A 13,503-nucleotide genomic window follows, 5' to 3' on the forward strand; every position below is an offset into this window, starting at 1 on the left:
TTTTATCCCCTCTTTAGCTGGTTTTTGGCTGGCAAATGAGTATAATGCCAGTCATTTGCATTCTAGCAAAAATGTATTTTTTTCATCTTCTAGGAGTATTTGCTTATAAAATCTTGACTAACTGTGAACTAAAGGTTTCATTCCAGGTAAATCCTATTCGGAGACTCCTACCTAATAGGATGGGTACTTTGAGTGCCATGAGGCTGGGAGTGAGTGAATCCTCTTACCTATGACGTAGAGAACACTAGATTCAAACTCTTTTAACCTCAGATGCAGCAATTAGGACAAAATCTAGGGTAAGCATTTTTTTAGACATGGACTCATTGTGACCGTTTTTCTTCAGATGTAATGGATGCTTATTTGGTTCTACAGCAGCTGCGCTGTAATGGTGTCTTGGAAGGGATCAGGATATGCAGTGAAGGTTTTCCAAACCGACCGCTGTATGCTGATTTTAAACAAAGGTAAACATACACCCCAGGATCCAAGAAGCCTGGGGCAGTCCATTTCGTTTTCTTCTCTTGGAGTGTTTAGGCATGCATTGTTTGTTTGGTTGATATCCTCCAGACTACAGATCGATGTGTTTTGGTGGCGGTGAGATATATGATGACAGAGTTCCATTATTATTTCCCCTTAAATCCAACATCTATGTAGATGTAATATCCTTAAATCTCTATTACTGGATAATAGACCCACATATAGAAGAAATATATAGAGAAGAACGATATGGAAGCTGAATTGAGTCTCTGAAATGTTGTATGTACTTAATCGTAGCTGCCATCCAAGCAGGCTGTTGCTTTACTAGCAATCCTGTGAGAGGAAGGAAGCCAGCAGGGAGTGCAGCAGAAGGCAGAAGAGGCACCTTTGCTTTCTATTTCCCAAATTCTAAATGTGTAAATTATAGGTGATCAAGCAAATGTGAGCAAAGTAGAGTAGAGTAGAAAGAGTACCTGTGTCAGAATTAAGAAGTATATTTCTAGCTTTCCACCAATTCACCATTAGGGTGAGGGAATCTTGGAAAAGACCTTTAACGTCTCTGCTTTTCAGTTTCCTTATCTGCACGATAGAGATGTACTTAAGCCTGCCTCTTTCTTTCTTTTTCTCCTAATCTCTCCCTCCCTCCCTCCCTAATTGAGCCAAGAATCAAGTGAGGTGGTCTCTACAGCACTATGAAAAGTACAAACTATTATTCCAAAGTAAGGAATTATTGCTTGTATCCTCATTATTACTGCCAAGAGTTTTGTGAAAATTGAACATATTGGTAGGAGGGGTGGAAGTCTATATATACCTCCTTTTGTCTCACTTGTCCAGATTTTTCTTTATTTGCACCTCAACCTCAGGATTTATTCTTTATTTATTTTAAATTAGGTACTACATTCTGAACCAAAGGGCCTTTCCAAAGAGCAAGTTTGTGAGCAGCAGAAAAGCAGCTGAAGAATTACTTGGCTCCTTGGAGATAGACCATACACAGTACCACTTTGGAATCACTAAGGTAACCAGAGAACTACAAAGAATGCTTTTGGAGAAGAGTGGGAGGAAAGTCTGTGTATCTTAAAATACCCATGAAAGTGCAATTATAAGGCATTCTACAGCTCTTGTGACCACAACTAATACAAACAGAGCTCCGGTGAAACTGAAAACTTCAGCACTATTTGAGAGAGCGAATTCAAAATTCAATGTTTTTTGAACCTCAGTCTTGACTACATTTACATTTTTATAATTATTCATCTAAGCAAGTTTGTGCCAAGATATAAAATACTGAATCAACTTTAGTGTGCTAGAAAATGTGTATACACATCAGAGCTAGACAAAATTGAACCAACTTACTGGAGATAACTGCTTGTCTGCATGTGAACTGATTCATCCACAAGTACACTTTCAGGAAATTAATTCTGAAAGACTGTCTAAAAATGTTAAGGTCGGGCTTCCCTGGTGGCGCAGTGGTTGAGAGTCCGCCTGCTGATGCAGGGGATGCGGGTTCGTGCCCTGGTCCGGGAGGATCCCACATGCCACGGAGCGCCTGGGCCCGTGAGCCATGGCCACTGACCCTGCGCGTCCGGAGCCTGTGCTCCGCAACGGGAGAGGCCACAGCAGTGAGAGGCCCATGTACCGCAGGAAAAAAAAAAAAATGTTAAGGTCAACCCTACCATCCAAAAAATTAATCCAAAATTAATTTCCTTAAATGTGATTCACTAAATTCTGCTTCATCTTGAAGATCTTAACATGATCCACATATTTTGGGAAACTTCTGACTAACAGATTTGGTTTTATCCATTAGTCAATATCAGGTTGTTTCTAATGACATCCATATAAAGGCCAAATTATTTGAAGGAGAATTGGAGGGTCTGGGATGAAGAGCTTAAAAAAAGAACTCTGTTGGACATGATTATAAAATATTACTCAACTCCCACATTTTGAATACCTGAGAGTCTGTTTCTGCTGATTTTCACTCCTGGTGCCTTGCTTCCTTGTATGTTTAGTTATTTTTGCTGTATACTACTCATCTAGGGCAGGACTAGCATGAGTTGAGACAGCCTCCTAAGGCACAAAATTTAAGGCAGCACTCACTCTTCAGGTTGTATAAGTACTGACTTGTACAACCCTGAAAGTGAGTGCTTCCTTAAAATTTGTGCTTTAGGTACCTCACTCACCTCATCTTGGCCATTACTAATGATTCTTGAAAAAATATTTATGTGTATTTTTTATTGTCTAAGACAAAAGTGACTTTCTCTAGAGCAGAGGTCAGCAAGTTATGGCCTAAGGGTCATATCCATGGCCTATTTTTTATATGGCCCCCCTAGATGAATATAGTTTGACATTTTCTAAGGGTTATTTTTAAAGAGGAGGAAGAAGAAGAAATAGAAGAAAGAGAGGAGGTGGAGGAGGAGGGCGATGGGGGTGGGAGTGGAGGTTCTACAGAGACTGTGTGTGGCCTGTAAAGCCTAAAAGTATTTACTATCTGGCCCTTTACAGAAAAACTGTGCAGACCCCTGCCTGGGCCTATCTTAAAACGTAAACCAAGTTCCCTAGACAACCTAGACATTACTAATAGATCAGGAGGAGGATAGTCTAAGTTCTTAAGGAACCAATATAACCACAGGATTAAATAAAGTTGTTTTTTTGTGTGTGTGTGGCAAACTTTAGGTTTATAAAACCAAACTTTCTAGAATTTACATTTTACACATTAAGAAATATTAACAAGTAGTAGAACTGATAAACAAATACATCAATCGCTCACAGGGCCATTCAACAGGCATTTACTGAATGCCCACTATGAGTAGAAGTAACATCTGACATTTCTTTTAGGTGTTTTTAAAAGCCGGCTTTCTGGGCCAACTGAAAGCAATGAGAGATGAGAGACCATCTAAAGTCTTTACATTGTTCCAAGCCAGGGTACGGGGAAAATTGATGCAAATCAAATTCCAGAGGATTCTGGGAGAGAGGTATGATATCCCCACCCTGCGTCCCCACTGCTAGAGTAATGGTGTGCCTCAGTCAATGTGACTTTAGCTCATTGCCTTACAATAGGTCAGGGTAAAGAGCTCTGCCACCTCTGCTTAGTCTGGGACTTAACTTGAAATTTTTAAAATTATGGAACACCAAACAGAGCACAAAGGGCTTCTATTACCCTATCTAACTAAGAATAAGCATAATTCAGATATTTCTTGCACTGCTTCCAGTCTTCCTTTTGGAGGGATTCTTTATAATTGGCCAAGTCTGGATCTCTGAGAGCAGTGTGACTCATAATTCAAAACAGAAGCAGACCTAGAAGTGTTTGCATACATCTCACAGCCAGCTCTGTGGGGAAGTTTGCTGCAAAGTAGGTAGGTGTTCTGATCACTTTACAGCCTCCCCTGGGTCAGAAACTTACTCTTGGTGACATGTAACCATAACTCTGTTACTTCATTTCAGGCAGGTTCACTAGAGACATTTATCATCACCTCTGGACACTGAGGCATAGATTTTGTTTAATAGAAGAAAACCTTTAATAGAATCATGGAAAGCAAGCTAACAAAATCTCCAAATAGAGGGACTATGAGTAAGGGATTCTGTGGTTGTCGTATTTACTTTTTACCATACCACAGTTTACCTTCTGGAGAGAGGTCCACAGGTCTTGGTATAATTTGCTTACTTGACAGTCTGTTAATTCCCTCTGTTTCCCCGAAGAAGAAAAATATTATTACATAGTGATGTCAACGATATTAGAGAGACATTTACTAAGAGTCTTCTGTGACCTCCATACAGTGCCCAATGTGGTGTGGGAGTTTATGAGAGTTTGGGGTTCAGGAGATATGCCTTCTATGACCAGTTTTGTAAACTTGGGTAAGACTCTTAATTTCTCAAGTTCACTTCCTTCATCTCTAAAATGAGGTCTTTACTATCCATTCTCTCTAAATCATAGAATGACTTTAAAGGAATTATTATATAATATTTAAAATACAAAAAATACAGAAAATATTATAATGCATACTCATGGAACTATCATCAAAGTACATCAGTTCCTAACATTTTCTCTTAAAAATAAATAATTAAAAAAGTTGAAACCTTTGTGTATTTCTCCCTTGATCCAGATCCTATTCCTAGCTCCTGAGATCCTGAATTCGTTTTTATCCCTCTGTTTCATTCATATTTCATATATAAAGCATATAAAGTTTAACATTCTTCTGTAGTTACTCACAATATATTTAAAAAATAAACTAACAGACTCAGTTGAAGCCCCTTGCATATTTCTCCCTTGATCCAAGTTCTGTGGAGATATGCAGGTGTCCTTAAAAAGTTACATGATTTTGCATGTTTTTAGTCTTCACATAAATATGCTCTGTGTATTATCTTAAAATTTGTTCTTTACATTCAGTACTAGCTTTTAAATTTATTAATGTTGATAAATCTAAGGTTAGATTTTTGATCTTAACTCGTATATAGTATTCCATCATATGAATATACCACAATTTATTTATCCATTCCCAGCTCAAGTAAACTTAAGTTATTTAAAAGTTTTTGCTATTACAAACAGTTCTGCAGTGACGTTTTTGTAAATGTCTTCCCCTGCATATATGCAAGAGTTTCTTGAGGGCAATGTTACTCAAAATGCTGGTCCATTGGCTGATAGTACCTAGGTAGCAGCTGACTGAGGCCCACACTTTGAGTGGCATTTCTCTAAGGTATGAATTATTAGGTTTTAGGCTATACACAACTCCAACTTTATGAGATGTTGCCAAAATGCTTTCTGTTTTGCTCTTTACCAGAAGTATATGAAAGTCACATGGCTCTATATTCTCACCAACTTGTGGTATTTCAACTTCAAAAACTTTTGCCAGACTTAGTCATATTTCTGACTTTGGGGAAAGATATCGCTTTCCTCTTAATATCATGTTTTCTGTAGATTTTTTTTTGGTAGATATGATTTATTGTATAGAGGACATTCGTTCCATCTTATTTTGTTAAGCACGTTTACCAAGAAAGGGTTAAATTCTTCTTTTGCATCTAACCCATAAATGTGTTGAATTAAATTAATAGATTAAAAAAAGTTAAACCCACTTTGTTTATAAAATATGATATTTTTCATACATTGTGGGATGGTTTATAGTATTATAGTATTTTTGCCTCAATGTTCATGAATAAGTTTGGCCTGTAATTGTTTCTTCTGCTGTTATCTGACTTTGAATCAAGGTTACCTTAACCTCATAAAAGAGTTAGGCAATATTTTCTCTTTTCAAAACATGAAACAATTTATTTTGATTATCTGTCTTTGAGTGCTTGGTAAAATTTGCCTATAAAACCATCTAGATCTGGTGTTTCTTTCATGAAAGATTTTACAATTTTGATTTAATTTATTTAATAGATATAAGCCTATTGAGATTTTTTTCTTCTTGAATCAGTTTAGATTAATTCCTTTCTTTTTTTTTTTTTTCAGTACGCGGGCCTCTCACTGTTGTGGCCTCTCCCGTTGCGGAGCACAGGCTCCGGATGCACAGGCCCAGCGGCCATGGCTCACGGGCCCAGCCACTTCACGGCATGTGGGATCCTCCCAGACCGGGGCACGAACCTGTGTCCCTTGCATCGGCAGGCGGACTCTCAACCACTGTGCCACCAGGGAAGCCCCTCTATATGTGTTTTGTAATTTTGAACTGTAAGCTCATCTTCAAGGGGACTTTAAGAAAATCTCTAGTGCTTGATTTTAGGGTATTTTCTTCAGTGCACTTTTGTATTTTTCCCCCAAGGGCCCAAAGGGTATTTATTACCAGTGTAAAAAAATGATTATGCTAATTTCTTGTGTATTTCTACACTAATCAGGTAGTATAATTTAAATCTCAAACACGCCGGTGGTGCTGGTTCATAGTATATAAAAAACATTCTTAGCATAGGATCTTTTTTCTTCACCCTGAGCCCAGACCAAATCAGATGTGCTTCTCTTTGACTTCTCTCTGTGCCAGTGGGTGAATTTTTAAATCCTCCTTTTCATGAAGGGTGAAATTCTTTGAAAATCACAGCCTGTCTCTTTATCCACGAGGATATAAAAATACAAACCCTACAATACCAAGCCTGGCTTCCTCCTTCCATAAGGATGGTCAAACTGTACAAGCATTCACTCTTCGCTCTGCTTTTTTTTTTAGCGCCCTCTATAGTTCTTACCCTCTTTAAGGGTCAGCTCTCATTTAAAGGATGTTTGTAGTGGAAACATTTTCAGGACAAATAGTCCACAACATTGTTAGCCCCAGAAGTCCCTCAAAGGGTTTTTGATAGAATCAGATGAGAGCTTGGATGTAGAAGTGCTTTGAAGACTAATGAGGATTTATAATGACTCCTAAAAAGATGTGCTTATTAGGGATCTTAATTTGGAAAATAACTCTTTTACTTTTAAATTTTTTTATTTTTTTAAATTTTATTTATTTTTGGCTGCGTTGGGTCTTCGTTGCTGCGTGTGGGCTTTCTCTAGTTGCAGCAAGTGGGGGCTACGCTTCATTACAGTGCACGGGCTTCTCATTGCAATGGCTTCTCTTGTTGCAGAGCACGAGCTCTATGAATGTGGGCTTCAGTAGTTGCAGCACACGGGTTCGGTAGTTGCAACACGTGGCTCGGACGCTCAGTAGTTGTGGTGCACGGGCTTAGTTGCTCCGCAGCATGTGGGATCTTCCTGGACCAGGGATCGAATCTGTGTCCCCTGAATTGGCAGGCAGATTCTTAACCACCCAACACCAGGGAAATCCGGAAAGTAACTCTTTTAAATAGTCTAGGTTAACTTTCTTTTCTTTTCTTTTTTTCCCCCTCAACTTAGGGATGCACTTCTTTTGATCCAGTGGAACGTAAGAGCTTTCATGGCTGTGAAGGGCTGGCCGTGGATGAGGCTCTTCTTCAAGATCAAGCCTTTTGTTAGATCTGCTGGAATGGGAAAGGAGGTAGCTGGACTGAAGGAAGAGTGTGTGCAGCTGCAAAAAGCGTTGGCGAAATCAGAATCTCCGAGGGAGGAGCTGAAAGCCAAGCAAATCTCCCTACACCAGGAAAAGAATGACTTGCTTCTTCAGCTGCAGGCTGTGACTAGCCCCACCATTTCTTCTTCAAATCAAGTTTCTAATTAGATTCCCTTGTTTTGCAGGCAGTATTGACTTGAAAAAAAATAGAGGCACGTGCTATGCAAATACTGTAGAATTTCATCCAACACAGACAGTGGAAACACTTAGAGAGACACCCTTTACAGTGAAGTGATTTCATTGACAGTATGTCTTTGAAAAAGGGACAAACTTTTAGATGGGTTTTAACTATATAAACAGATGGAAATCTATCATGGGAGTCAGGAAGCTCTGGATCTTAATTCAAATTCTGTAGTTAGCACGTAACCCATTAGCAAATCAAAAGACAGGCTCTTTCTTAATTTCATTTTCAGATTTTTCATCATTAGTGTATAGGAATGCCAGAGATTTCTGTGCATTAATTTTGTATCCTGCTACTTTACCAAATTCATTGCTTAGCTCTAGTAGTTTTCTGGTAGCATCTTTGGGATTCTCTATGTGTAGTATCATGTCATCTGCAAACAGTGACAGCTTTACTTCTTCTTTTCCGATTTGGATTCCTTTTATTTCTTTTTCTTCTCTGATTGCTGTGGCTAAAACTTCCAAAACTATATTGAATAAGAGTGGTGAGAGTGGGCAACCTTGTCTTGATCCTGATCTTAGTGGAAATGGTTTCAGTTTTTCACCATTAAGGACGATGTTTGCTGTGGGTTTGTCATATATGGCATTTATTATGTTGAGGTAAGTTCCCTCTATGCCTACTTTCTGCAGGGTTTTTATCATAAATGGGTATTGAATTTTGTTGAAAGCTTTCTCTGCATCTATTGAAATGATCATATGGTTTTTTTGTTTGTTTGTTTGTTTGTTTGTTTGTTTGCGGTACACGGGCCTCTCACTGCTGTGGCCTCTCCCGTTGCGGAGCACAGGCTCTGGACGCACAGGCTCAGCGGCCATGGCTCACGGGCCCAGCCGCTCCGCGGCATGTGGGATCTTCCCAGACCGGGGCACGAACCCGTGTCCCCTGCATCGGCAGGCAGACCCTCAACCACTGCGCCACCAGGGAAGCTCGATCATATGGTTTTTATCCTTCAATTTGTTAATATGGTGTATCACGTTGATTGATTTGCATATATTGAAGAATCCTTGCATTCCTGGAATAAACCCCACTTGATCATGGTGTATGATCCTTTTAATGGGCTGTTGGATTCTGTTTGCTACTATTTTGTTGAGAATTTTTGCATCTATGTTCATCAGTGATATTGGCCTGTAGTTTTCTTTCTTTGTGACATCTTTGTCTGGTTTTGGTATCAGGGTGATGGTGGCCTCGTAGGATGAGTGTGGGAGTGTTCCTCCCTCTGCTATGTTTTGGAAGAGTTTGAGAAGGATGGGTGTTAGCTCTTCTCTAAATGTTTGATAGAATTTGCCTGTGAAGCCATCTGGTCCTGGGCTTTTGTTTTTTGGAAGATTTTAAATCACAGTCGCAACATCAGTGCTTGTGATTGGTCTGTTCATATTTTCTATTTCTTCCTGGTTCAGTCTTGGCAGGTTGTGCATTTCTAAGAATTTGTCCATTTCTTCCAGGTTGTCCATTTTATTGGCATAGAGTTGCTTGTAGTACTCTCTCATGAGCTTTTGTATTTCTGCAGTGTCAGTTGTTACTTCTCCTTTTTCATTTCTAATTCTCTTGATTTGAGTCTTCTCCCTTTTTTTCTTGATGAGTTTGGCTAATGGTTTATCAATTTTGTTTATCTTCTCAAAGAACCAGCTTTTAGTTTTATTGATCTTTGCTATTGTTTCCTTCATTTCTTTTTCACTTATTTCTGATCTGATCTTTATGATTTCTTTCCTTCTGCTAACTTTGGATTTTTTGGTTCTTCTTTCTCTAATTGCTTTAGGTGCAAGGTTAGGTTGTTTATTTGAGATGTTTCCTGTTTCTTAAGGTAAGATTGTATTGAAATTAAGAAAACACTCCCATTTACCATTGCAACAAAAAGAATAAAATATCTAGGACTAAATCTACCTAAGGAGACAAAAGACCTGTATTCAGAAAATTATAAGACACTGATGAAAGAAATTAAAGATGATACAAATAGATGGAGAGTTATACCATGTTCTTGGATTGGAAGAATCAACATTGTGAAAATGACCCTACTACCCAAAGCAATCTACAGACTCAATGTAATCCCTATCAAACTACCACTGGTATTTTTCACAGAACTCTAACAAAAGATTTCACAATTTGTATGGAAACACAAAAGACCCTGAATAGACAAAGCAATCTTGAGAATGAAAAATGGAGCTGGAGGAATCAGGCTCCCTGACTTCAGACTATACTACAAAGCTACAGTAATCAAGACAGTATGGTACCTGCACAAAAACAGAAAGATAGATCAATGGAACAGGATAGAAAGCCCAGAGATAAACCCATGCACATATGGTCACCTTATCTTTGATAAAGGAGGCAAGAATATACAGTGGAGAAAAGACAGCCTCTTCAATAAGTGGTGCTGGGAAAATTCGACAGGTACATGTAAAGTATGAGATTAGATCACTCCCTAACACCATACACAAAAATAAGCTCAAAGTGGATTAAAGATCTAAATGTAAGGCCAGAAACTATCAAACTCTTAGAGGAAAACATAGGTAGAACACTCTGTGACATAAATCACAGCAAGATCCTTTTTGACCCACCTCCTAGAGAAATGGAAATAAAAACAAAAATAAACAAATGGGACCTAATGGAACTTAAAAGCTTTTACACAGCAAAGGAAACCATAAACAAGACCAAAAGACAACCCTCAGAATGGGAGAAAATATTTGCAAATGAAGCAACTGACAAAGGATTAATCTCCAAAATGTACAAGCAGCTCATGCAGCTCAATAACAAATAACAACCCAATCCAAAAATGGGCAGAAGACCTAAATAGACATTTCTCCAAAGAAGATATACAGATTGCCAACAAACACATGAAAGAATCCTCAACATCATTAATCATTAGAGAAATGCAAATCAAAACTACAATGAGGTATCATCTCACACCTGTCAGAATGGCCATCATCAAAAAATCTAGAAACAATAAATGCTGGAGAGGGTGTGGAGAAAAGGGAACACTCTTGCACTGCTGTGGGAATGTAAATTGATAAAGCTACTGTGGAGAACAGTATGGAGGTTCCTTAAAAATCTACAAATAGATCTACCATACGACCCAGCAATCCCACTACTGGGCATATACCCTGAGAAAACCATAATTCAAAAACAGTCATGTACCAAAATGTTCATTGCAGCTCTATTTACAATAGCCCAGAGATAGAAACAACCTAAGTGCCCATCATCGGATGAATGGATGAAGAAGATGTGGCACATATATACAATGGAATATTACTCAGCCATAAAAAGAAACAAAATTGAGTTATTTGTAGTGAGGTGGATGGACCTAGAGTCTGTCATACACAGTGAAATAAGTCAGAAAGAGGAAAACAAATACCGTATGCTAACACATATATATGGAATCTAAGGAAAAAAAAAAGGTCCTGAAGAACTTAGGGGTAAGATGGGAATAAAGACACAGACCTACTAGAGAATGGACTTGAAGATATGGAGAGGGGGAAGGGTAAGCTGTGACAAAGTGAGAGAGTGGCATGGACATACATACACTACCAAACATAAAATAGATAGCTAGGGGGAAGTAGCCGCATAGTACAGGGAGATCAGCTCGGTGCTTTGTGACCACCTAGAGGGGTGGGAGGGAGGAGACACAAGAGGGAAGAGATATGGGAACATATGTATATGTATAACTGATTCACTTTGTTATAAAGCAGAAACTAACACACCATTGTAAAGCAATTATACTCCAATAAAGGTGTTAAAAAAAAAAAAAGATAGGATCTTAATAGGTCCTGAGAAAAGCTTTACTGAGATCTTCAGGATTATTGCAGTATGCCCCTAACTGGTTTTCCTGATTTAGATCTCCCTACTTGCCCTTTCCCAGTCCAAGTCAATATCACAATGAGGTGAGTTCTTAAAACAGCAGTTTTCAACCTTGACTTTGCATCAAAGTTATTTGTGAAGCATTAACAAATAAAAAGAAAGGTGCCTAGACTCCACTCTCAGATACTTTGACTAAGTGGGTCTTGTGTGGGTCCAAATCATCTGTATGGGTGATTCTGATATCCAGCCAGGATTGAGAACCATTGTCTTGAACAAATATGTTGCTTCCCTGATGAACAAGCTTCAGATCCTGCAATATGTGCATTATAGGATCCAAACCCTTGGCCCAGGCATCTGAGCCTCCATCTCTAATCTGATGCCGATGTGCCCTTATTCACTCCATTTTTTATTCCTCTTCTCTAGCTACCAGGACTACTGTTACATCCCAAAGGCAGGTATGAAATTTTATCCACCTTTATTGTACTCTCCACTGCACTTAGCACAGTGCTAAGTTAAATAATACTGGGTTCAAATACATTATATAAACATATTGTATTTTTTCCTGCTTTTTGGACTTACGGAAAACAGAAAATTTAGTAGTTTTAGGCTGACCGAAGTTATTCGTTTCTTTTGGGACTCTGCTACCCATCAGTGTTCCAATAGGCCGTATTTTACGAGAGTTTACATTCAGACCCACATTTCTGATACATATTTAATATAGCAGTGGTTCAAGAACTTTAGTGTGTATCAGCCTCACCTGGGATGCTTGTTAGAAATACAGATTTCTAGGCCCCGCTCCAAACCTACATTAAGATCCATATTGTGAGAATCACGGTTTGTAATATCATATTTTGTCTGGCTTAGGACACAGGGAGCCTAGGATGAGACCTGGCCTCCTAGTTTTCATCATTCTTCCTCTCAACAAAAAGAGTGGCCAGTACTACCTGGGCTGATGTGGGGATAGAAATACACCCAACTTGTGAAGGGAAAGGTGGGTAAAAGTCTGGGATACATGAATAAAGATCATTGTGGGGAGCATAGGAGACACATGAAGCCAATTGCAGGGCAAGTCCTGGAAGGCTGAGATGAGTTCAAATTGTAACTGATTTAAAAAGCTGACCTGGCTATGAAATATTTTATCTTATTGATTTTTTTTTATCTCATTGATTTTTAAGAAACACACCTCCATACAGTAGGAATCAAGGAAACAAGGATTCTTTTCAAATTATTCACTAACTCAAAATACCGGAAGCACTGAGTGAACCCATTTCAATTAACACTGTGAGTACATGAGAAAATAACTGCCACTGGGGAAAGGATGTCCCTACTGTTAAGCTGTCACACCACTGCTCAGCTGGCCCCAAACCTGCCATCATGTTAAATGAGAGGATCGATGATGGTCGATTGGATTGTTGGCTTCATTTGGTGATGGTGACAGGTCCTGTACAAGTGCTGAATGGAAGAGAGCAAAGAGCTATTCTGCCTGTCAACCTGGGATGAGCTAAGATCAAATATCCCCATTATTGCTCAAGCATTGGAAGCTTCTCTGATATGCATGGATCCTTAACATTTTTGTTTGTTTTTAGTTTAGTCCTTCTCTTGGGTCTTCAATGATGTTGGGGATTCACTATTTTATACCTCCCCCATCTGTGCCTCTTTGAGCCCCATTTGTTGGGCAGACAGGCTGAGAGTTAGCCAGGATCCAATAGCCTGGATTTTTGCCCTTCTCTGCTCTTGATCTAAGTAGATGAAACAACGTAAGCCAAGCAAATAGTTAGGTAATAGATTGCCCAAATTGCAGAGGATGGATGAGGTCTAAAGATGAAATATGGAGATATGTGTGAAGTTATGTCACAACGAGACCTCTAGTAATTAAGAACTTGCTCACAGAAAAGAGGTTTTATTTAGCCTCTAAATGGAGACAAGTGAAAGGAGTTCAAAGTTACACAGGTGCTTTTGTAGCAAAAAGCAATCGGCCCCTTCTTTTTTGACTTGGACCATAACACAGAAAGAGTGGGCCACACAGTGAGAGTTGGCAGCAGTATGTTTGAAAAAATAAGAGGAAGGAGG

At 38.9% G+C, this 13,503-nt stretch overlaps 1 protein-coding gene across 1 annotated transcript in view; it reads left to right on the forward strand.

Moving 5' to 3' along the window:
- Positions 1-13,503, forward strand: part of MYH15 (myosin heavy chain 15) — a 168,509-nt gene that overhangs the window by 77,236 nt on the left and 77,770 nt on the right. Inside the window, 4 exon segments of the mRNA XM_067737164.1 lie at positions 344-461; positions 1,366-1,489; positions 3,304-3,440; positions 7,274-7,536. Of these exon segments, the coding sequence (XP_067593265.1) occupies positions 344-461; positions 1,366-1,489; positions 3,304-3,440; positions 7,274-7,536 (642 nt within the window).

This window comes from Pseudorca crassidens, chromosome 5 (assembly GCF_039906515.1).
Source record: "Pseudorca crassidens isolate mPseCra1 chromosome 5, mPseCra1.hap1, whole genome shotgun sequence".
NCBI lineage: Eukaryota > Metazoa > Chordata > Mammalia > Artiodactyla > Delphinidae > Pseudorca > Pseudorca crassidens.